The 22,463-nt window shown below is 42.4% G+C and overlaps 1 protein-coding gene across 7 annotated transcripts in view; it reads right to left on the minus strand.

Moving 5' to 3' along the window:
- TTC12 (tetratricopeptide repeat domain 12) overlaps window positions 1-21,798 on the minus strand; it is a 49,883-nt gene extending 28,085 nt beyond the window's left edge. For 5 of the 7 annotated variants that reach the window (XM_036862605.1, XM_036862607.1, XM_036862604.1 and 2 more), the window contains exons 1-8: window positions 21,417-21,739; window positions 20,100-20,172; window positions 14,054-14,217; window positions 12,731-12,752; window positions 12,019-12,096; window positions 11,066-11,187; window positions 6,694-6,753; window positions 2,336-2,407 (exon numbers count right to left, since the gene is read on the minus strand). In XM_036862605.1, the coding sequence (XP_036718500.1) occupies window positions 2,336-2,407; window positions 6,694-6,753; window positions 11,066-11,187; window positions 12,019-12,096; window positions 12,731-12,752; window positions 14,054-14,217; window positions 20,100-20,172; window positions 21,417-21,671 (846 nt within the window). In that variant the 5' untranslated portion in view covers window positions 21,672-21,739. Of the gene's footprint in view, window positions 1-2,335; window positions 2,408-6,693; window positions 6,754-11,065; window positions 11,188-12,018; window positions 12,097-12,730; window positions 12,753-14,053; window positions 14,218-20,099; window positions 20,173-21,416; window positions 21,740-21,765 lie in introns of those variants that run through there. The other 2 variants (XM_036862606.1, XM_036862603.1) reach the window with 2 other exon arrangements.
- Window positions 21,799-22,463: the final 665 nt, after the last annotated feature.

Consider the following 22,463-nt stretch of genomic DNA (forward strand, 5'->3'; position numbering starts at 1 on the left):
TCATACTAAGTGAAGTAAGCCAGACAGAGAAAGACAAATATCATATGATGTTGCTTATATGTAGAATCTTAAAAAAATGATACAAATGAACTTATATACAAAACAGAAATAGATCCAAAGACACAGAAAACAAACTTATGGTTACCAAAGGGGAAACGGGGAAGAGGGATACATTAGGAGTTTGGGATTAACATATACTCACTACTATATATAAAATGGATAACCAACAAGGACCTACTGTATAGCACAGGGAACTACTCAATATTTTGTAACAACCTATAAGGGAAAAGAATCTGAAAAAATAGGTATATATATGTATAACTGAATCACTTAGCTGTACACCTGAAACTAACACAACATTGTAAATCGACTAGACTTCAATTAAAAAAAATTCCATCTGGCTTCTTTGCAGAAATTGACAAAGCAGATCCTGAAATCTGTATGGTAATTCCAGTAACCCTGAATAGCCAAAACAATCCTGAAAAAGCAGAACAAAGTAAGAAGACTCACACTTCCCAATTTCAAAATTTACTACAAAGCTGTAAGAATCAAGACAACGTGGCATAGGTATAAGAGTAGACATAAACAAATGGAATAAAATTGAGAGTCCAGAAATAAACCTATGCATTTATGATCAATTGATCTTTGACAAGGGTGCCAAAATCATTCAATGGGAGACAAGACAGTCTTCTCAACAAATGGTGCTGGGACAACTGGATATCTACATGCAAAAGAATGAAGCTGGATCCCTTCCTCACACTATATACAAAAATTAACTCAAAGTGGATCAGAGATCTAAATCAAAGAGCTAAAGCCATAAAACTCTTAAATCTTGGATTAGGCAATGGTTTCTTAGATTTGATATCAAAAGCATAAGCGACCAAAGAAAAAAATAGGTAATTTAGACTTCATCAAAATTAAAAACTTTTGTGCTATGATGTGAAAAGACAACAGAGAATGGGAGAAAATATTTTCAAATCATTTATTTGATAAGGGACTTGTATCCAGAATTTATATTGAATATTATATGACTATATATAATATTTATATTACTTTATATTGAATATTTATATAAATATTCAATTTATATTATATTGAATATATTTATACTCAATATAAAAAGACAAATAACCTAATGAACAAATGGACAAAGGATCTGAAGAGACATTTCTCCAAAGAAGATACACAAATGGCCAATAAGCACATGAAAAGATGCTCAACATTATTAGCCATCAGAGAAATGCAAGTCAAAATTATGAAATACCACTTTATACTCATCAGGATGGGTATAATAGAAAAGAAAAATAAATAACCAGTATTGTTCACGATGTGGAGAAATTGGAACCATACACTACTGGCAGGAATGTCAAATGGAGCAGCCACTTTGGAAAACAAGATGGCAGTTCTTCCAAAGGTTAAACATAGAGTTATCACGACTCAGCAGTTCCACTCCTAGGTGTATAGCCCAGTGGACTGTAAACATGTGTCCACACAAAAACTTGTACGTGGATGTTCATAATAACCAAAAGTGGAAACAACTTGAATTCATCAACTGACAAGTGGATAAATAAAATGTGGTATATCCATACAATAGAATATTGTTCAGCAATAAAAAAAAAAATGAAGTAATGTACATATTACAACATGGATGAAACTTGCAAACACTATGCTAAGTGAATGAAGCCAGTCACTAAAGACCACATATTGTATAATTCTATTTATATGAATGGTATAGAATAGGTGAATGTATAGAGACAGAAGTAGATCAGTAGTTGTCTAGGGTTGGGGGGGGTGGAGGGGAGGGGAGTGACTGCGAACAGGTATAGGTGTTTTTGAGGAAGTGACAAAAATGTTCTAAAGTTGATTGTGGTGATGGTTGTGCAACTCTGTGAATACGCTAAAAACCACGGAATTGTATACTTTCCATAGGGGAATTGTTTGATACGTCAACTATATCTCAATAAAGCTGCTATTAACAATATACAATATCTTAGTGTGTATATCTATCTGCATGGTTACTTTCAGGTGATGAGATTACAAGTGAATTTTGTTTTTTCATCTTTTTGCTTATGTCTTTTCTCTCCAGAGATGCTCCTCCCAGGACTGAACGGACACTGGTAGAAGATACTGTAGAAGAGATTCCTACAGTAGGTGGGGCTGTTATCAGATGACACTCAACATCCTTCCCAGCTCTAAGATCTTAAGATTTACCCTGGAAAATACTAAGAAGTGGATTAATTTCTCATCAACTTGGAGGAATGTGGTTCTCCTCTGAGACAATCTGAAGCACTGCTCCGAGATCAAACATGCCACTTAAGGTTCTTCTAGCACTTACCACACTGTAGTTCTTTAGGGCCAGGTGGGCTTTTCCCATGTGGAAATATGCTTTTGTGCATTTTTCATCACACTGCATAAAAGAGAATCACTGATCAGATGTTCCGGAAGATTTGAAGTCACCAGCCCCTCTCCCAACTGCCCAGCTAATAGGGTTAGGGCAGTGCTTTGATTCTCAGGACAGCCACCAGAGTTGACAATTAAGACTTTTCTGTGCATCTGTAACCAAACTAATTGACGCCTGCAAGGAGCCTGGATGCACAAGTAAGCTCTCTATTAAATTAATTCATGATACTTGCCAGTTTTCATTTCCATTTAATGAGACAACCAGGAAACAAACCAGAAACCCTTAGTTTAGAAGAGCTCTTGACCTTGGCTGAACATTAGAATCACCCAGGGTGCTTGTAAAAATCCTGATGGCCCAGCTGAAACTCACACCAATTAAATTATACTAGTGGGTAGGACCGAGGCATCAATAATTTTTTAAACTCTCCAGGTGATACAAATGTGCAACCAAGTTTGAGAACCACTGGTATATTAAAAGGTAGGAAAATTTACTCTGGGTAAACAGCTGAGGTTACTATTATATATTTAAGTGCCTTCCTTGAAATAAACCACAACATATATACTAAGAACTTGCGTTCCTATCACTTACGATCAGGAGGGATGCCCCCTTCAAAATTTATGAAACTTATAGCTGAAACGATACCACTTGCACGGGAGGTCCTGCCCCTGCCTGCTTCTAATTATTATAACTCCGGAGGGAATGATGTGGTACAAAGACATAAACTATAATTTAAAGCATCCAGTTAATTCATTGAATCCCTTTTATGTGCCAGGCATTGTGCCTGGTTGGATGCCATCAGGGGTGCAGATGTAAAGAGGTTAAGGGTCCAAGCTCAGGCGTCTAGAAAGTCCTGGGTGAAGCCCTGTCTGCCTCTCACCAGAAGTGGCACGCTGGCCAGGCCACCCAGCTTTTCTGAGGCTCATTTTCCTCATCTGCAAAGTGGAGATCATAATAGTGTCTCTCTTGGGCTATTGTGAGGAGGGAACGTGTGTAAAACACTGTGGTACCAGGTAATAGAGGATTAGCTGCTGTTGTTGCAGTTACAGCAAAAGCACTCCATTTCAGGGCAAAAAGGAAAATTTAAAGAAAAGCTAAAGAATAATAGAAGGGGTAACAATAATTGTTATATTTGGAGAGGGCTTTATAGATGCATTTTCATGAATATCGTTTCCTGATTCGTTGCTAAGTGAATGACAGTAATAATATTAGTGCATTATTGTTCAGTCCTGACCATATGGTTCATATGAATTATCTCATGTAAACCTTATAACAACTCTACGAAGTAGAGATAATTATTAACCCCATTTCACATATGAGGAAGCTAGGGGTTGGAGAGGTTCAAGGTCACATAGATACTAAGTGGAAGAGCTGGGATTAAAATCTAGCCATTTGCTCCAGGACCCAAAGGCTTAAAAATTACACCAGATCTCCTTCAGAAAAGTGCTATAGCAGTTGAGTAGAAGGAAATCCACTCCAAAGACATATAGTCTAACAAAGACATACTGTGTTTCAGAGGATGCAAAGACAATCACACGGAAACCTGCGGGGTGGGGGGCAGCTGAAATACAGATGTGAGAGCCATTGGCAAGAGTGACAGTTGAACCCACCAGAGGAGACGAGAGCTTGGAGGGAGAAACTGTAGGAGGAAGACAGGCAGGGAGCTGTGGAGTGAACCCTGGAGAACTCACAGAGGATGGAACTGAGGAAGCGGGAAGGGAACCGTCAAAGGGAACGGAAACTCCGGCACTGCAGCTCACAGAAGCCACCTGTTCACAGCACCTTCACCGGCAGGGCGTCAGGGTTGCAACAGGGGAAAAGGAGCCCCAGATCGCGTCCACGTCCCACTGTGCCATCGCGAGGGGTGCATCGTGACCACACTTCCTCAGACACTAACACAAAGGGCCACTAATGGATTTTCTCACTAATAGGCCCTTTCTCCTTTGATGAGGTATCAACCCTCACCAGGATTCTCTCAGTTGAATCCCAGGTCCCCTCAAAAGGAATCCTGCCTTCAGAGGAAGATGCAGTTTATTGTGCAGGAAGAGTTATGCCAAGAAAGAAATGATTCTGATCCTAATTAAAACCAGCTTCGCTGCCTTATCTTCCCTGACCAGGAACATCAGTTTTGAAATGTCATCACATGGGCTTGTCTCTGCCAATTCACAAGTGTCAAAAATATTAAACTGGCATGAAAGTACTAATACTACGAATAATGGAGTGCCGCTGACATTCACTGCTGATATTTAAAAAGAGTGAAGCTTTTTAATTCACAGCTTCCACGTAGAGCCAATGATTGTTAGTTTTTAGAATTCCTTATACATTTTTTTCCCATCCTTCCAAGTGTTTACGCAATCGTCTTCAATGGGAGCCTCGCTGGGCATTTAACAAGGCTGGCTGCTGGGGGTCAGCATTTTTTAATGTCAGCTGTGCTGGGCCTGCTTTGCCTCAGTTTCACCATTAATAACATGGTGCTTCAGTGAACATTTGGGAATGGGCCAGTGTGTCGTCCTGAATCAGCACGAGGCTGTGACTACCTCTTTGGTCCTTTTCATATCGGAAAAGATGCTCCTGGAAGCCCCACAAGGAGATCTTGTTTCTGCCACAGAAGGAATGAAAGCCACACCCAGGGAGGATGGGGTTTCCTGGATTCTGTGGAGAAGCTGTTTATAGTCAACAGTTCAGGGCACCAGCCTACAGTTAGGCCAATGTTAGCTATGTGATCCCACACAGTTTACTTAGTTAATCTCTGAGGCTCTGTTTCCTTGTCAGAAAGATGAGGATAACTGTGGTATTGACCAGAAAAGAAGGCTGTGAGGCTCCAATGAGACAGCTCACGGCCAGCGTGCAGCAAACGGCAGCTTTTGCTGTTATTGTTGAAACACCAGAGGAAAACGCCCTTGCCTCTTTCTTCTCTTACAGATGATAGAAGAAAAAAGTCATGATCATATAAGGTGACAAAGCAGGCTAATGGATCTCCACCGGAGCTGTGAAGAACCTAATGGCACCAGTTTGGGGCAGTTCTCATCACTTAAAGACCGTCACGATGCAATGGGACAAGGTGTCCCCCACATCGTATCTTCTAGGGGGTAAAGAAAGCAGGCACTCCAGATACCCATTTTGGTGGGATGCTTGTGTTTTATAAACCGTTGTTAGTAAAGGTAAGTTTCAAATTCACCTGTTTTCTTGCTCACCCTTTCAATAAAAAGTAAGGAAGTAGGTGTGGCCAATGTGCTCCTGTTGAGATGTGCTCTTGTCTGGTGGCCACGCTCATTAAGCTGGGGTAGGCAGTGCTGGACCAGGGGAATCTATGCCATAGGATAAACCTGGCACGTTCTCCTGGCACTTCAATTTTACTTGATTATAAATTATTTAAAATAACATGGCTATATTAGGACAAATAGATACATTTTATGGCATGCAATGCAAAATTTGCAAGGATTTTTAAGATAAAACACGTGTCTAAAAAGAAATTTCATGTTCTCTGCTTCTAGACCCTCCAGGGGCTCATGTTTGTTCTGTTAGCACTTCAGCAAGGAAGGCTGAGAAGCGCTGGTTTTGGTTATTTAGTTAAGCCCCTGTGACAGAGTAACTTGGGGGAATGTGGATTAAGGGTTATTTAAATATTTAGTCATCTGAAATAATGTTCCTATGAAGTGATCATGACATTTCTCTTTTAAAACCCTTCTAATATTTCTACCAACAGTCCTTCCTTCTCTCCACCTTTGATTATCTATTCTGTCAGGTTTCAGAGGAAATACCATGCACAGTATTAGGCTATCAGCCTGAGGCCTGACTAGTATCCAAGCTGAACGACAGGAATTCTTTCCTCTGATTATTCCTCTACAAAGAGGGGGTGCTATGATACACTTCCAAATTATCAGAGCCGGAGAGGAAAAGCACGAACTGATGAGGAAGAATGGCAACACTGTGGAAACAAGCCCCCGAGGTCAGCTCTGGAAAGAGAAGGCGGCGTTTCCACCACGTGGAGCAAAGCACCTGATAACACAACAGTGAAGGGTGAGCCATTGCGATAAAACCCTGAAAAACCAATACTAACAGCAGCTCCTTCAGAGTACTTCCCACGGGCAAGGCACCGCGTGCATTATCATAACCCTCACGACAATTCTATTCGTTCCCATTTTACAGATGAGGAAACTGAGACTCTGACTGCAGAGCCTACACCCTTTCCTGCCATGATACACTGGCAGCTCCCCTCTATTCACTTCAGGACTGAGACATCTGGCCCCAGCAAGGCCAGCTCCAGCATGTGGAAGAGGAAACAGTCTTCTTACCTTCAGAGCCCACTCACAATCCACCAGTGCCTTCCGGTAGTCCCCAAGTTTGATATAAGCCTGTAAGGACACAAACAGCTGCTATTCACACACAGCTCTGTAGCCAGCAGTCTTCCGTCAACACAGAAAGAGCAGTCGGGCAGGAGAGTGGTGATGAGAAGTAACTCGTCCCTACCTGTACCAGTCAGGGTCCCAGCAGGAAGCAGACGCCACTCACACAGGGTAACCGGGGAGAGTTTAATAAAGGGACTATTTACAGGGTGAGGGCAGGGTGGAGGGAGACCAACAGTGGACAGCCATCACCGCTGCCAGACCTGAAGAGGCAGAAGGAGAAGCAATGAACAAAACGGGAGAGGGTCTCTTTGTGAAGAGCGCTGCTTAACAGGGAGCTGAGGCCTTTAGTAGAGCAGAAGCTGGGAGAATAAAGCCGCAGCTCACTTTCCTCCTTCCTTCTCATCTCGTTGGCTGAACCCAAATGGAAGTTAGAAAGCTGGGAAGCCAAGAGGGCAGTCCACAGAGGTCAATCCCCCAGGGCACAGAGCAGGGCAGAGAAGGACCTGGAGGGGCAAATAGAAAATACCCAGCACACTGACCACCCCTACAAAGGAAGAGCTAGCTTCTGGAGTCTACCCTGCTGTGAATGTTCCAGAAGGAAACCAAATGAGAAAGGGAATCAAAAAGACAGATAATATAACAAGTGTTGGTGAGAAGGTAGGAAATCAGAACACTCATACACTGCTGGTGGGAAGGTAAAATGGTGCAGCGATTTTGAAAGACAGTCTGACATTTCCTGAAAAGGTAAAACCCAGAGGTACCATATGATCCAGCAATTTCACTCCTGGGTATATAGCCAAGAGGACTATAAACATGTGTCCACGCAAGAAGGTGCACACCAGTGTTCATAGCAGAATTATTTATAAGAGCCAAAAAAGCAGAAATGACTCAAATGTCCAGCAATTTTTGAATGGATAGACAAAATGTGGTAGATCCAGGCAATGAAATATTATTTGGCAATAAACAGGAATGAAGTACTGATGCATACTACATACAACATGGATGGACCTTGAAAACACTGGTAAGTGGAAGAAGCCAGACACATAAGGATAAATATTATATGATGTCATTTATATGAAAAGTCCTGAATAGGCAGATGTATAGAGACAGAAAGTAGATTAGTGGTGGCCTAGGGCTGGGGTGGGGGAGGGGAGGAGGACTGGGGAGTGACTGCTTAAAGGGTACGGGGTTCTTTGGGGGATAATGAAACTGTTCTAAAGTTGGCTGTGACGAGGGTGGCACAACCCTGTGAATATGCTAAAAACCACTGAATTGTACATTTTCAATGGGTGATTGTAGGTTATATCAATTGTATCTCAATAAAGCTGTTATGGAAATATGCTTAAGAAAAAGTTCCCCTTCTTTCCTCATGAGTGCAGCAAGAAGGAAGAGATACAGGAAATGAGCTGACATTTAAGGGTCAGACCATCACCAGGAGCCCTCGATTTCAAATGCCTTGGGGCTCTCTTCTGGGATCTCCTAGAATTGGGGAAAATCTTGAAAATCAAGAATTAACTCAGAATTCTGTGATCCATTCAAACTAAACCGAATTAAGAATTTAGTTCATTTATAGTTTCCAAGAGGTGTGATATATAAGCAAATGAAAGTCATTTAACAGCAAGCACCATGGCTACTATACCCTCTGTATTTAATTACTGGACATGAAAGGTGCTTAATAAATTCTTATCAAGTTGCACAAAGTAGACTTTAAGGGCTCTTCTTTTGGAAAGTTCCCTAAGAAGCAGCAGTGATCACCCTGTTGGAAGAAAGGAAAACCAGGCACCAAGGTCCCATCAGTCACCAATAATAGACCCAATACTCCATGGAGGTTTGCCCATGATCAAAACTGTACCAGGGCAACTGTGACATTCTGAACAATAAATCTGATGAGATATTTACATGGACAGGCCAAATATGAGGTTAGTGTTATAATTCATGAGAAATCTAAGCATTCAACCAAAGTGAGGAGTGAGCAGGCAATAGCCAGCTAATGGGATTTCTGCCGGGCAGCTCTTCGCACCAATAGATAGGAAGCTGCTATGCAGTGCTTTCATTAACAGGGCTTCAGTACTAATTGAAGACGACGACTCTTTGAGTCCTCTGTTTATAAAGCACCATCCTTTCCTCCGGGTGTGGGGTTTCATCAGAAAGTCAGAGGATGTGAGGAAGAAACTAACATCCTTCTAGACAACTGTAGTCATAATTTCACGACACTGTTATTCAGGATACAGACTCTGAAAAAGTCTATGTGGGCTTCAACAATTTCTCTACACAGCCTTTCACTTTCTTTCTTTTTCTTCTTTTAAAGCTTGGACCCAACACCCTATAAATTCCCTGTTCTCTTTTGTTTTTCCACATTTTAAAAAGAACGACTTTTCCAAATGGCAATTAAACTCCTGATTTATCTAAATTACGTCAGCAATTTATTGATCATAACATTAGCTCCAGGAGAAAAACACGGCGATGAAAGGGTAGGTTTTCTCTCCAGCAAGCAGCGACTCTCAATTCACAGGGTCCTTATTAAGTGTTTTCTAACACTGCGAGCAAACAGGGAGGCATTTTAAAAATAGTCAACGGTTCAAATGATTCTTAACACCAGGCAGCACATTTTGCATTTATTTGTCTCTGAATAAGCTTTCTCTTTGGGAAAAGTGGGAGGAATTGCCTTCTCAAAGCTTTTTCATTGCATTTACTTATTTTTATCCACAGTCATTCTTAATATGATTCTCCAGAACTAATCAAAGTGCTGCTTAAACTTGAGTACAGTAAAAATGTAACTAATTTAGATGAATCAGGGTATAGACCATCTGAATTAGTATAAGTCTGAATTACATAACATTTTAAAGGCAATTCAATTTTACAGCTTTCAAATAACTTCAGAGTAACAAGACTGAATAACCATCAGTAGGTAAATGTTCTGGAGACCAAATTTGGTGATAAATAAAAAGGAACTATGATTATTCTATTAATTGTTTGCATTTAAATGTTTCTTTTGATGTGTCAACAGAAACGCCATTCCCTTAAATGGACTTATTATGCCTCCACCCAGAGTTATGTAACTTAACAAGGATTTACTGAACATCTGTTGTAAGTAAAGCATTAGGTGGAAAAGTATATGGCAGTTTTTACCTTCAAAAAGTTTATAATCTTGTTAGGGGGATAAGAAGTACATGGCAAAATCAACCTCTGGCCATTTTATTTACTGATTCTCTTCTTTATTACAATCTTTCTCCACAAATGGGGCTAGGTAAATGACACCTCAACTCGAGTCTGATTTATCCAAACTGCTGAACTAATGAGCTTATGTTGTGCTTGGATTTATTTATCATTAAATCACTGTCACTGCCCAGACTTTCTGGACTGCTAACGTCCTGTTTCTTGCACTCCTCCTCAACATACCACAGCAGGACCTTCTTAATCTTGAGTTATAGAAATTGGAGATGATGAATCTCTCCCTCTTGTAAGTGACATGGCGTCAAGTTCATCTCACCCAGGTCCTGCTGACATATCCTGATCATTGGATAATCATGTCCACGAATCTGCCAATTTTTCAGGCCTGAGCAGCAGAGAGCTCTTCCATACACAAACTCAAGTACTTTTCAAAGATAAGGTCACAGGTGACATCTTTGTTTCAACTGAGAACTATTAATTTTGCCCTTCATTAAGTAGTAGATAATAAATATCTGGGTGATGGTTTTTACCTGGTGTTCCAGGAATCTGAGCTCGTCTGTGATATAAAACGGAGGTACGAGGTATTTCAGAAACACAAAATTTCTGAGAAATTGGCTCTAGGCCCATTAGCTCTCCAGTATACCCCAGTCACAGAAGCTTAATCAAGGAGGGATTGATACGATGGGTAAGAAATTAACAGGAGAATAACCCTTAGGAGTGTAGACTGGCATCAAAGAAAGAAGCTGAACAATTTCAGTGGTGGCAGAATTCCAAGGTCTCATAGACGGTCTCATTCCACTAGCTTTCTTGTCTATACACGAGGGAAAGTGCCTGGGTACCATCAGTGATGTGCTGGAGCGGACTTCTACTATGGAGAGAACTGATTACGTGTAGCTGTTCCCAAGTTCTCCTTCAATGATTCCAAGCTGGTAGCTTGAAATTGAACCACAGTGAAAGTATTTACACCATGGAAATTGGCAAATGCTCCATACAAATCAGCCCCCACCCCCAACCGGACCAGAGCCAGCTGTTACACAGTTACGAGCACAACACTGGCGCCATCTGGTCTCATCTTTCTCTGCTTTCACAAGGTTAGTGGCTACTGTTCCCTGAGGAAAGCCTGTGGATACATCCTTGGATCACTCACCTGGGCTCGGTTGGTGTACAGTACTTTCATGTCCTTCAGCTTCTCCAAACCCTCACTGTAGCACAGGATGGCTGTTTCATAATCACCTTTGACAAATGCTTCATTCCCCTTTTCTTTTAGGGCTGTGAGAATAGAAGTTATACAGGTGAGCTCTCCCCACACACTGGAAAATTCTTTCAGACTTCATTGCCCTGATTTTCCAACTCTACTTTGAAGGTCAGAGCTTCCATGCATCCAAAGGGGGCCTGTCACTTACTTCTCTCTGCAGATAATTCCAGGTAGGTTTCTGTTCTCTCAATCTACCCCAAGTCCTCTAAGCAGCTTCTCAGAAAAAGTAAATGTTTCTGCCTCTAAGGCTCAGAACACCCCAAACTTGCCACAAAGAGCAAGTCTACACATTCAAACGTCTCATAAAGAGAGTCAAACAACTAATTTTCTAGCAAATATGGAATCGTTCAGATCTGCAGCACACATACCACTGAGTGGTATAAAATAAGTGCTGAAAGCATTCTTCTGTCATGTGTATCTTCCTCACCACACACACAACCCTAGTTCTTTCTTTTCCTTTATTTCCCCTCTCCCTTCTCCCAGCTTTGTTTGCTTGTTTCATTTTTCTTTTTCATTTCTTCATCTGTGCCTCAGGCTGGACAGTAGTACCTCACTCCCATCCCTCCCTACTTTCCAAGCATCACTTAGTGCTGCTAAATCCATCCATGTGCTTTAGAAAGGTCTGACTGTGGAGGCTGACTCAGGGCTGTGTCTTGACTCCCTGATTGTTGCTGTGGGAACAGGAAACAGACTAGTTTCTGTCTGGCCAGGTCCCACTGCCTCAGGCCCATCATGAACCCACCCACTGGGAATCTTGATATCCTCAGACATTAGCATAGAGACTTCCTTGCTCTTTCTAGCACAAATCACCCTGGCTCTTGAAAAGTGAAAAGACTGACAATTACCATCTGCTAAGACTTTGTTTTCCCTTCTTCTTTTGGCACGTTCTTTTGCATCCTTCTCCATAGATGCCAAGAAGGCCTCTGACAACAGCATAATTTCAAATATTAAAAAGAAAAATCCAAATACTATAATCAGTTCTTTAGCTCAAATTCAGAAAAAAGCTACTTTAGAGTTTTAGAGCCACACCTTTCATGCATTCACATGTAGGCACATGTACGCGTGCACACACACACACACACACACACACACACAGATTCGGAGACAACTAAAATGACATTTTCTTAATTTGACATTAAATGGTAATCTGTGTGATGTATTATTATACACGGTGACTATGTCTGTGCTTCAAATTTGAATTATGCCTTTTAAAAGAGTTTTTCTTTGAAGACAGACTTTTTTGTTCCACTTAGCATAATGAGCTTCTGAGCTGAGCAACTGAGAAACTCTCTGGATCCCTTTAAGCAGCTAAGAGTAAATTGGATGAAACAGAATAACTGAATTCAGTTTACAAAAGACTGGCCAGGAGAACATAGGAAAAACCCTCTGAGTACCATCCCCTCTGACTACTAGTAACAGAAGTGAGTCATCAGTAGGTTTTTGTTCATGGGTTGTTTGTAAGCCCAGAGGCTATAGTTTAAGGGTCTGGAAGCTACAATCAATAAACACTGATCCTAAAAGAATAACACACATTGGAAAGAGAGATGCTGTCCTTACCTGTGTTTATTTCATCTGTGTTCTGCAGGGCACAGGTTATCATAAAAACAAAGACACAAATTTCAAAACCACTCCCTCATTTATACATATACAAAGCAAGAAGGCAGATCAATTACAAGTGGGGAGTAGGGTCATTTCCTTTAACCATCGATACTGAAAGGCTCAAAATTCAGGGGGCTTGCTGTAAATCAGGAGATCGAGTTATGGGCACAATTATTATGGGGCTACATCTGCAGAAACAAGGGCAAGCAGGTCAAGGGACCACCGCTGTGGCTGTATGAGTTGGAAATATGAGTTAGTAGAATATATTACCTTAACAGCTTGGAGGTTCCTTAAAAAACTAAAAATAGAACTACCATACGACCCAGCAATCCCACTACCTGGCATATACCCTGAGAAAACCATAATTCAAAAAGAGTCATGTACCAAAATGTTCATTGCAGCTCTATTTACAATAGCCAGGACATGGAAGCAACCTAAGTGTCCATCATCGGATGAATGGATAAAGAAGATGTGGCACATATATACAATGGAATATTACTCAGCCATAAAAAGAAACGAAATGGAGTTATTTGTAGTGAGGTGGATGGAGTTAGAGTCTGTCATACAGAGTGAAGTAAGTCAGAAGGAGAAAAACAAATACAGTATGCTAACACATATATATGGAATCTAAGGGAAAAAAAAAAAGGTCATGAAGAACCTAGTGGCAAGACGGGAATAAAGACACAGACTTACTAGGGAATGGAGTTGAGGATATGGGGAGGGGGAAGGGCAAGATGTGACAAAGTGAGAGAATGGCATGGACATATATACACTACCAAACGTAAAATAGATAGCCAGTGGGAAGCAACCGCATAGCAAAGGGAGATCAGCTCTGTGCTTTGTGACCACCTAGAGGGGTGGGATGGGGAGGGTGGGAGGGAGGGAGATGCAAGAGGGAAGAGGTATGGGAACATATGTATATGTATAACTGATTCACTTTGTTATAAAGCAGAAACTAACACACCATTGTAAAGCAATTATACTCCAATAAAGATGTTAAAAAAAAAAAAAAACAGCTTAAAAATGGTCACAAGCTCAGTGGGTAGAGAGGCCAAATTTTCATTAAAACAAACCCAAAGGGCTGTTTAAGGATGACCCAGAAAGATCAAGAAAAGAAATCAGAGTTTATACTTCCTTGTGGAAAATAAATCTAGTGAATCTACAAAACAAAAGGCTATTTCAGCCTCACCAGGCGGTTGAGATTAAACCACTACTTCCCCTGCTTTATGCAGACCTCCTCACTCTGTCTACTTAGATAACTCCACCATAGGGAAAGGGCACCTTTGTGGGAGCTTGTGGAGGACTGATCATGGTCTTGTCCACGGTGGTCCTGCACTCGTCCTCCTCTTGGTCTTCCTCTGTAAACTGCAGTCTCTTTTCTGTCTCAAGGACAGCTTTCTCTCGTATGACTGGGTCATCAGAATTCATCTCCTGAATTAAATTGGCTAGAGGAGAAATCAGAGGTGAATCATTCAAGCAAGGTCTTCAAAAAGAAAGACTCCATTCACTAAAAAGATGGTGTAGAAAATTCCATGGGGAAGGACTTTTATTTTTCCAGCTTTATTGAGATATTGTTGACACATGACATTGTGTAAGTTTAAGGTGTACAACATGGTGATTTGATACACGTATACACTGAGAAATGACTCCCACACCAAGGTTAGTTAACACACCCATATCCTCATATAATTTCATTTTTTGTGTGTGTGGTGAGAACATTTAAGATCTACTCTCAGCAACTTTGAAGTGTATAGTACAGTATTGTTAACAATAGTCACCATGCTGTATATTAGATCCCCAGAACCTATTCACCTACTAGAGAATTTGTGTATATGTGTGTATTTAAACATCTTAAATAAATGGTTTTTACAAAACGTGCATTCTTTTGCAACCTAGTTTTTTCTCCTAATATGCTTTAGAGATTTGTTCTTGATACTAATAGTTGCAGTTGATTTATTTTAATCACTGTATATACCATAGGTAATCCATTCTCTTATTGATGGACACCCAGGTGTTTTTAAATTTTTTGCTAGTGAATAAATGACGAATCGAATATCTGTGTACATATTTCCCCATGCACACGTGACATATTCCTCAGGTTACGGCTGTATCAAGTTTTATTACTATAAGCTGTGTACAAGAGTTCCCATGCCTCCACATCCTAGTTAATGTTTGTTGTCAAACTTTCAAGTTGTTGCCACTATAATGCATTTATCTCCTTAGTGTTTTCATTTGCATTTTCCTGAACATGATTGGGATCGAGCATCTTTTCATTGGTTTGTAGGCCATTTGGATTTCCTTTTCTGTCAACTGCCTGCTCCTATCCTTGGCCGATTTTCTATTGGGTTGTTTGTCTTTTTCTTATTATGATTTCTTTATGTATTCCAGACTGATATGTGTTTGTGAACATCTCCTTGAGTATGGTTTGTCTTTTTATCTGTTTTTATGGAAGCTTTTGTTGAAGAGATTTTTCTATGTGTTAAATGTACCAGTATTTCCCGTTATGCTTTATGCCTTTTGTGTATATTAGGTTTACAAATATATTCTTGCATGTCTTCTACATGTTTTAACGTTCTGTTTTTCTCATTAGGGTATTTAATCCACCTGGAGCTGACTTTTTTTTTTTTTTTTTGCCGCACCGCTTGGCATGCGGGATCTTAATTCCCAGACCAGGGATTGCAACCGTGCCCCCTGCAGTGGAAGTGCAGAGTCTTAACCACTGGACCACCAGGGAAGTCCCCTGGAGCTGACTTTGCATAGGGCACGAGCACCATTTGTTGAAGAGTCCCTGACTTCCCACCGATGTGTTGTGCCATCCCTGTTACATGCGTGAACCTGCTCGAGGCTCTTTATTCCAGTCTACTGGATGACATCTTTTTCAGCACCAAAACTTCCGTGCATAATTACTACAGCTTTATAATGAGTCTTGAACATCTGATAGGGAGATCCCACCTTCTTATTTTTCTGTAAAATTTTCTGGATTAATTCTTGGCCCTTTGCTCTTCTGTGTGAACTCTGGAATCAGCTTGTTTAATTCTAAACAAAACATTTTTGGGATTTTGATCTAAATTGTGTTGAATGTAGAGAATAATTTGAGAAGAACAGATTTCCTTATCAAATGTGTCTTCCCATCCATGATAAAATATGTCTCCACTTATTTAGATATTTTATGTCTTTTAATTAAAATTTTTATTCACTAAACTCTGAACTTTATTATAATTTCATTAATCTCTGCGTAATATCCTTTTTCCATTCCAGGATACCATCTAGGATATCACATTACATTTAATCATGTCTCCTTATAATTCTCTGGGCTATGACAATTTCTCAGACCTTCCTTGTTTTCCTTGACAGTTTTGAGAACTACTGGTCAGGTATTTTTTGTAGAATAGTTTTCAGTTTAGGTTTACCTGATGTTATTGTCACAGTTAGACTGAGGTTATCAAGATTTTGGGAGGAAGACCATAGCACATACTAAGGGTACATGTTATCAATATGATTTATCATGATGTTAACTTTGACCACCTAAGGCAGAGTTTGCCAGCTTTTTCCATCTTAAAGTTACTTTTTCCCTTCTTTTCCTGTACTGTACTCTTTGGAAGCAAGTCAGTAAATGTTATCTCACTTTCAGGGGTGAAGAGTTATGCTCTACCTTCTAGAGGCGGGAATATCTACATAAATTGTTTGAAATTCTTCTGTATGGGAGATTTGCCTTACATATTTATTTACTTGTTTATTATTCATCGTTTATTTATATCCACATAGACTCATGGATATTTATTTTATACTTTGGGCTATAATCCAATACTGTGTTTGCTTTCTTGCTCAAATTGTTCTAGTTTTGAACACTGGGAGCTCTTTCAATTAAATTTTATAACCTTCCCCATAAAAGTCTTGCATATATTTTGATGGATTTATTTTGGTATTGTAAATGAAGTGTTGCTGGTATATAGGAAGTATATAAGAATGCAACTGAATTTTATACACTAACCTTGTATTCAAAAACCTTGCTCGATTTCCTTCTTTACTTTAATAATTTATTTATAGTTTTTTTTGAATTTTTCTCTGTAGACTCTCTGCCCGAGCCCTCTTCTCTTTTTCTACACCTTTCCCAGGAATTCCTGTTCCCTCCTATGGCTCCAAATACCATGCAGATGCCAGTGTCTCCTAAGTTGACCTCCCCAGCTACTCTCTCTCTTAGGCTCAGACTCACAAAGCCAACTGCCTTCTGAACATCTTCACTGGGGTGCCTTACTCATCTGCCTACCCTCTTTCTCCCCAGACTGTTCCTCCTTCAAATGCCCCTATCTCAGCAGATGGTCCAACCATCCACTTGTCATTCAATCAAGACTCTCAGGCTCATCCTTAAGCCTTTGTTCTCCCTCCACCTTCAGAGCCATCAACACTAAAGCCTGTCAAGTAAGCTCTGAATTATCTCTCCAATCTGTCTACTTGTGTCCATTCCAGCCACAGTCTCTTCTCCCTGGAGCACTGTAACAGCCTCCTAGCTGGCTCTCAGCACCTGTTTGCTTCTCCCCTCCAGCCTACCACTGCCAGAGTGACTTTTCTAAGGTGTAAATCTGACCACGTTTCTGCTCCGAGTATACCCTCCAAAGGATTCCCATTGCTCTCAGGATAAACATGAATTCCTTCTGTGGCTTCCAAGGTCGTTCCTGATCTGGCCTTTCTGGACTCAGATGGGACCCTTCTCTCCTTGATCTATTCTCTCCAGCTATACTGAGCTTTTTAATCTTTCAGTTTCTCAAAAGTACCACACTTGCTCTTAACTTCCATCTTTCCTACGTACTTTCTCTCCATTTAGAATACTCCCCTACCCTCTCCCCAGTGGCCAACTCCTACTCAGACTTCAGATTTGTGCTTAAATCTCATCCTTTAGGGAAGCCTTTATTTGTGGGCTGAATTGTGCCCCTCTGCCCCAATTCATATGTTGGAGCCCTAATCCCCTCAGTGTGACTGTATTTGGAGACAGGGATTTTAAAGAGGTCATGAAGGATAAATAAGGTCGTAAGGGTGGGGCCCTAAACCAATTGGATTGGTGTCCGTATAAGAGGAGGAAGAGATACCAGGGATGTGCACACACAGAGAAAAGACCATGTGAGGACACAATAAGAAGGGGGTTGTCTGCAAGCCAGGGAGAGAGGGCTCAGGAGAAACTAAACCTAACACCTTGATCTTGGACTTCTGATCTCCAGAACTGTGACAAAAATTAATTTCTGTTGCCTAAGCCCCCCAGTCTGTGATATTTTGTTACAGCAGCCCATCAGACAACTCCCTAATCTGAGTTAGAGTCTCTTGCATTTTACCAATCTCTCTTTGTAGCATACATCACCCTTGAAATTACTTGTTTAATATCTGTTTTTCCCACTGGATTGTAGGTACCATGAAGGAAAGTAATTCTTATTCATTGTTACTGTACTCTCCAGGGTCTAGCAATGCTCAGTACACAGCAAGAGCCCAAGAAATGAATGTATAGAATCTATACACATGTGGCTATATAAATTTAAATTACTTATAAATGAAATAGAGAAATTCACTTCTTTAGTAGCACTAGCCACATTTCAAACCCTCAATAGCCACTTGTGGTCACTGGTTACCACAGTGGACAGTGCAAATTATAGAACATTTCTATCATCACAGAAAGTTCTATCGGACGGCACTGATACAAATAATATGGAAATGAACTTGGGGTACGAATGAATGTTAGCCAGGTAAAGAAAGACTGGGAGGCAGAGGGAAGGACAAAGGCAGCAAGCAGAGGATGAACAGTCAGGGGAACCGGAAGCAGTCTGTAGCTCAAGTGTGAGGTAGTGGGAGGCGAGAGGTAAGGCCAAGGTCACGGGAGGACTTAGGTCCTGATGAGAGCATGAAATTTATTGGGACTGCGGGGAGAATGCAAGCAGAGAAGTGGCTGGGTCAGATTTGCATTTTAGATACATTACCCTGTGGGGAGTGTAAGCCTGGGGGCGGGAAAAACAATCAGGGGGTTGTTGAAATCGTCTGGATAAGAGAATGAGAACAAAGGGAGGTTGGAGAGGTTGGAGCTGGAGGGAGAAGGCAAACCTGAGGGCTGATTAAATTAAGGGCTGAGAGGTGAGAGGAGGCCAATGTGACTTGTAAATCTGGGGACAGCAGTGCCACCAAGTGAGACTAGAACGAATGGGAGGGTAGGAGAAGCAGGTTTTATTTGGCAGTGGGGGGGACAGAGAAAGAGACGATCAACTAAACTTTGGACACATTAAGTTCATGGTGCTTGAGGGATACAATGGGTGTGACAGTTGGCATAGATGCTGAGGCTCAAAAAAGGTGGCTGGTAGCAACTGAGATGTGGGGTCATCACAAGGGTGGTAGCTAAAACCACGTGCTTGGGCTAGATCACCTGAAGAGAAAGGTGAGCAGTGGGCCAGGCCAGAACAACATTTGGGGGATGGGCCGAGGAGAAGAGGCCCATGACAAACCCAAAGAACACCCTAAGCATGTACCATCTATGAAGTTGCCTGAACTATTTTTAAAACCATTTTATTCTTTGGACCCATACGGCCTGTGAGAAGCAGCAACTTCAATATATTTCTATTTGATATGTAAGGTTTGTTTCACTGTTGGTTTTCTTGTCTCTATCCTCAAACAAGCTCCCTGAAGTCTGAGCAGGGACTGAGTGCTCTGGAATCTCCTGTATGTGATCTGTGTGGTCAGAGTATGTCCTTTGAGATCCCACCTGTCTAAGGTGGGGAAGGGTCTTCCTGCCTCGAGGAGGAGAGACAGGAGTATGACAAGGAGCCATCTATGTAATGTGATGGACCCAGGAGCCATCTATGTAATGTGATGGACCCAGGAGCCATCTATGTAATGTGATGGACCCTGAGGGAAAGCCTTTTGACTTTGCCTGTGCAGCTCAAAACCAGAAACTGCTCTCCCCTAAAACAAGAGGGATTTCAGATTCATCAGTGAGGTTCCTGAGTGATCTTCTCCAAGGGAACAGTGGGCTCATTGGTGATGGGGAAATAGAAGCTCCTTTTGACCTGATTCTACACAGAAGGGGAGAAAATACAAGGAAGAGCTGTCAGCCTGAATTCAATCAGAATGTCAGCAGCTTCTCTGATACCGATTAACAGCCAAAAAATATTACCCCCAGGCTCCAATATTACTTGCTTCTCAATACCCCTTCTGTTTAACCTCAAGAACGTTTTTTTCCTTAAGAGTCATAAACCTGTCAGGCAACCCAGGAACTAACTTAGAGTAATCATCTCTCTTTAATCACTCCACCTCCCTAAAGTAAAATTTAATTTGTATATGATTTACTGGTACTTACTGATTTCGTCTACATTTTTAAGAAATTTCTGCAAGTCTTCCTCTTGATAGTCAGCCATTGTGAACCAGAATCCCTGAGGGAGGCAGCATAAATGATGAAAATTAATAAAAATAAAACTCTAAACAGAATTTGTCAGGCTGATTAGCCTTCTAAAACTAAGAGCCAGGTAATTATTTTTAAGATGGATTTGTGTTTAGAAAAGTCATGAATAACAAGCAGGGTGATCTACTTCACTCTGACTGCTGTTAAGGCCAAGGGACCCTCATTACGTGTGGCGATATTTCTGGAAAGCTGCCAGCCTCCCTCCAATGGGGAAAGTGCTCTGCGAAATGTCCCTACAAAGCCAACATCAGCTGCTGTGATTCAGGGACCTTGCTTGAAGGCGGCCAGGTGGAGAGCAGTTGACAGGCCACCAGAGATGGAGGAGGACACTCTAACGCTTGACTTTGATCATGACAGGCTGGCCCAGCCAGAAGCTTTGGACCTGGCTGTGTGACAGGTAACCAAAAATGGGACAATTTGCATCTAAATGTCCCAACTATTTAAAATGTAAGCCTCTGGCTTATTTCTGAGGAGTGAAGAGAAGCTACAAATTGCATGGAGGGATTAGAACTTGACAGCCCTGCATGGCAGCCTCTCTTCTCCTCTCCAGGTACTTTAGTTGGATCATCTGTCAGTTGTTTTTGAGTGAAAGGCCTCACGCTGTAGCCAGTGGTTCTCAAAGGTCCACCCACAGACCATAAGAATCATCCAAAAACTGGTTCAGCCTTAGCCCAGAGCCCCTCAGTTAGTAAGCCTGAGAGAGTACCCAGGAATGTAGTTTTAAACACTCTCCAGGTGATTCTGATTTACAGCAAGGTTTAATAACAGTGTAGCCAAATAAGGCATCTTTAACTGGAAATTTGAAATCTGCCAGGAACAAGCCGTGAGTTATTTGATCTGAGACTCCACCAGTTATAAGCTGTGCTACCTCAGCTAAAGTCACAACCTCTCTGACCCTCAGAGGCCTCATTCATTCTCTGGAAACTATAATACAAACAGAGGGCTATCTGGGGATTAATTTAAAGCACCAGGTAGGCAATGAGTGGTTACTGCAAGACATCCTTATCTATAAAACAGGGCTGGGGACCTCTGGCTTAACTAAATGATCGCTAGGTTTCTTTCCAGCTCTTAACAATTCAGGCTCCCGTGGAACTGAGGCCTAGTCAAGTGAGTTGACTCGCCCAAGGTTAGGAGAGGCAGAAGGCAGGCTCCGAACTCCCGCGGGCAGGCGCCAAGCCCTCTGCGCCCAGGCCAGGGTCTAAGGGCGCGCCATGCCTGGGCAGCGAACCCACGACGGGACGAGAAGGCCAGGGCACGGTGATGTCCAAGGCGTCCGACGGTATCCACTTCACTGGGAAGGAGCCTGCGCCCCGCCTGGAGCCAGGAGATCGGCTCGCCCCAAATGCCCCTCCCCGGCCGGCGCAGAGGGGCGGGGCCGGCGGCATCGTTGCCCGGCAACCGCTCCAGAGCGTCCACCGGCCCAGTGCCCGCCGTGGAGGTTCCGGCGGCCCTCAGCTGATACCGTCCCATCCGCCGGGGCCCAAACCAGTGTCCTCTGCTTGGCTCTGACGGCCAGAGCAGGACCAGGACCAGGGCAGACCCCGGGCCACCCCGCTGCACTGACCTGACGCGCCCAGAGCTGGACAGGAAATGGTGGCTGTGGGCGGGCGGTGACCGACCTAGGCTGAGGCGGGGCGGTGCCAAAGGGCCAGGGGCGGACGTGGCCCCGTGCTCTGACGCGCCCTGCGTTTTAGTTCCGGAGCGCGCAGCCAAGTTCAAGGCCGAGCTGGGGTGTGGGAAGCCCGCTGGGGACCGGGGAAGCTGAGGGGAGCAAAAGAAGCCCGAGTGACCTGCGCTGATCCCTAAATCAGCGCCAGGTTTTGGCTTCTTTGTTTTCTGGGGTTGGAGGGTGTGTCACTTGCGTTAGCTTAATATCCCTGGCCCCAAAGAGGGAAGGTCTGCAGCGTACTTGGGAGAGGCAGGCTTGGGTGTGAATCCGATTTTACTTATTAGTATACGCGAGACCTTCGGAGAGGAGAGTTATGTGACCTCTCTGATCTTCAGAGTTCTCCTTTATATAAAAAATGGGGCTTCCCTGGTGGTGCAGTGGTTGAGAATCTGCCTGCCAATGCAGGGAACACGGGTTCGAGCCCTGCTCTGGGAGGATCCCACATGCTGCGGAGCAACTGGGCCCGTGAGCCACAGCTGCTGGGCCTGCGCGTCTGGAGCCTGTGCTCCGCAACGAGAGGCCGTGACAATGAGAGACCAGCGCACCGCGATGAAGAGTGGCCACGGCTTGCCGCAACTAGAGAAAGCCCTCGC

The sequence above is a fragment of the Balaenoptera musculus genome, chromosome 8, assembly GCF_009873245.2.
Source record: "Balaenoptera musculus isolate JJ_BM4_2016_0621 chromosome 8, mBalMus1.pri.v3, whole genome shotgun sequence".
In the NCBI taxonomy this organism is placed as follows: domain Eukaryota; kingdom Metazoa; phylum Chordata; class Mammalia; order Artiodactyla; family Balaenopteridae; genus Balaenoptera; species Balaenoptera musculus.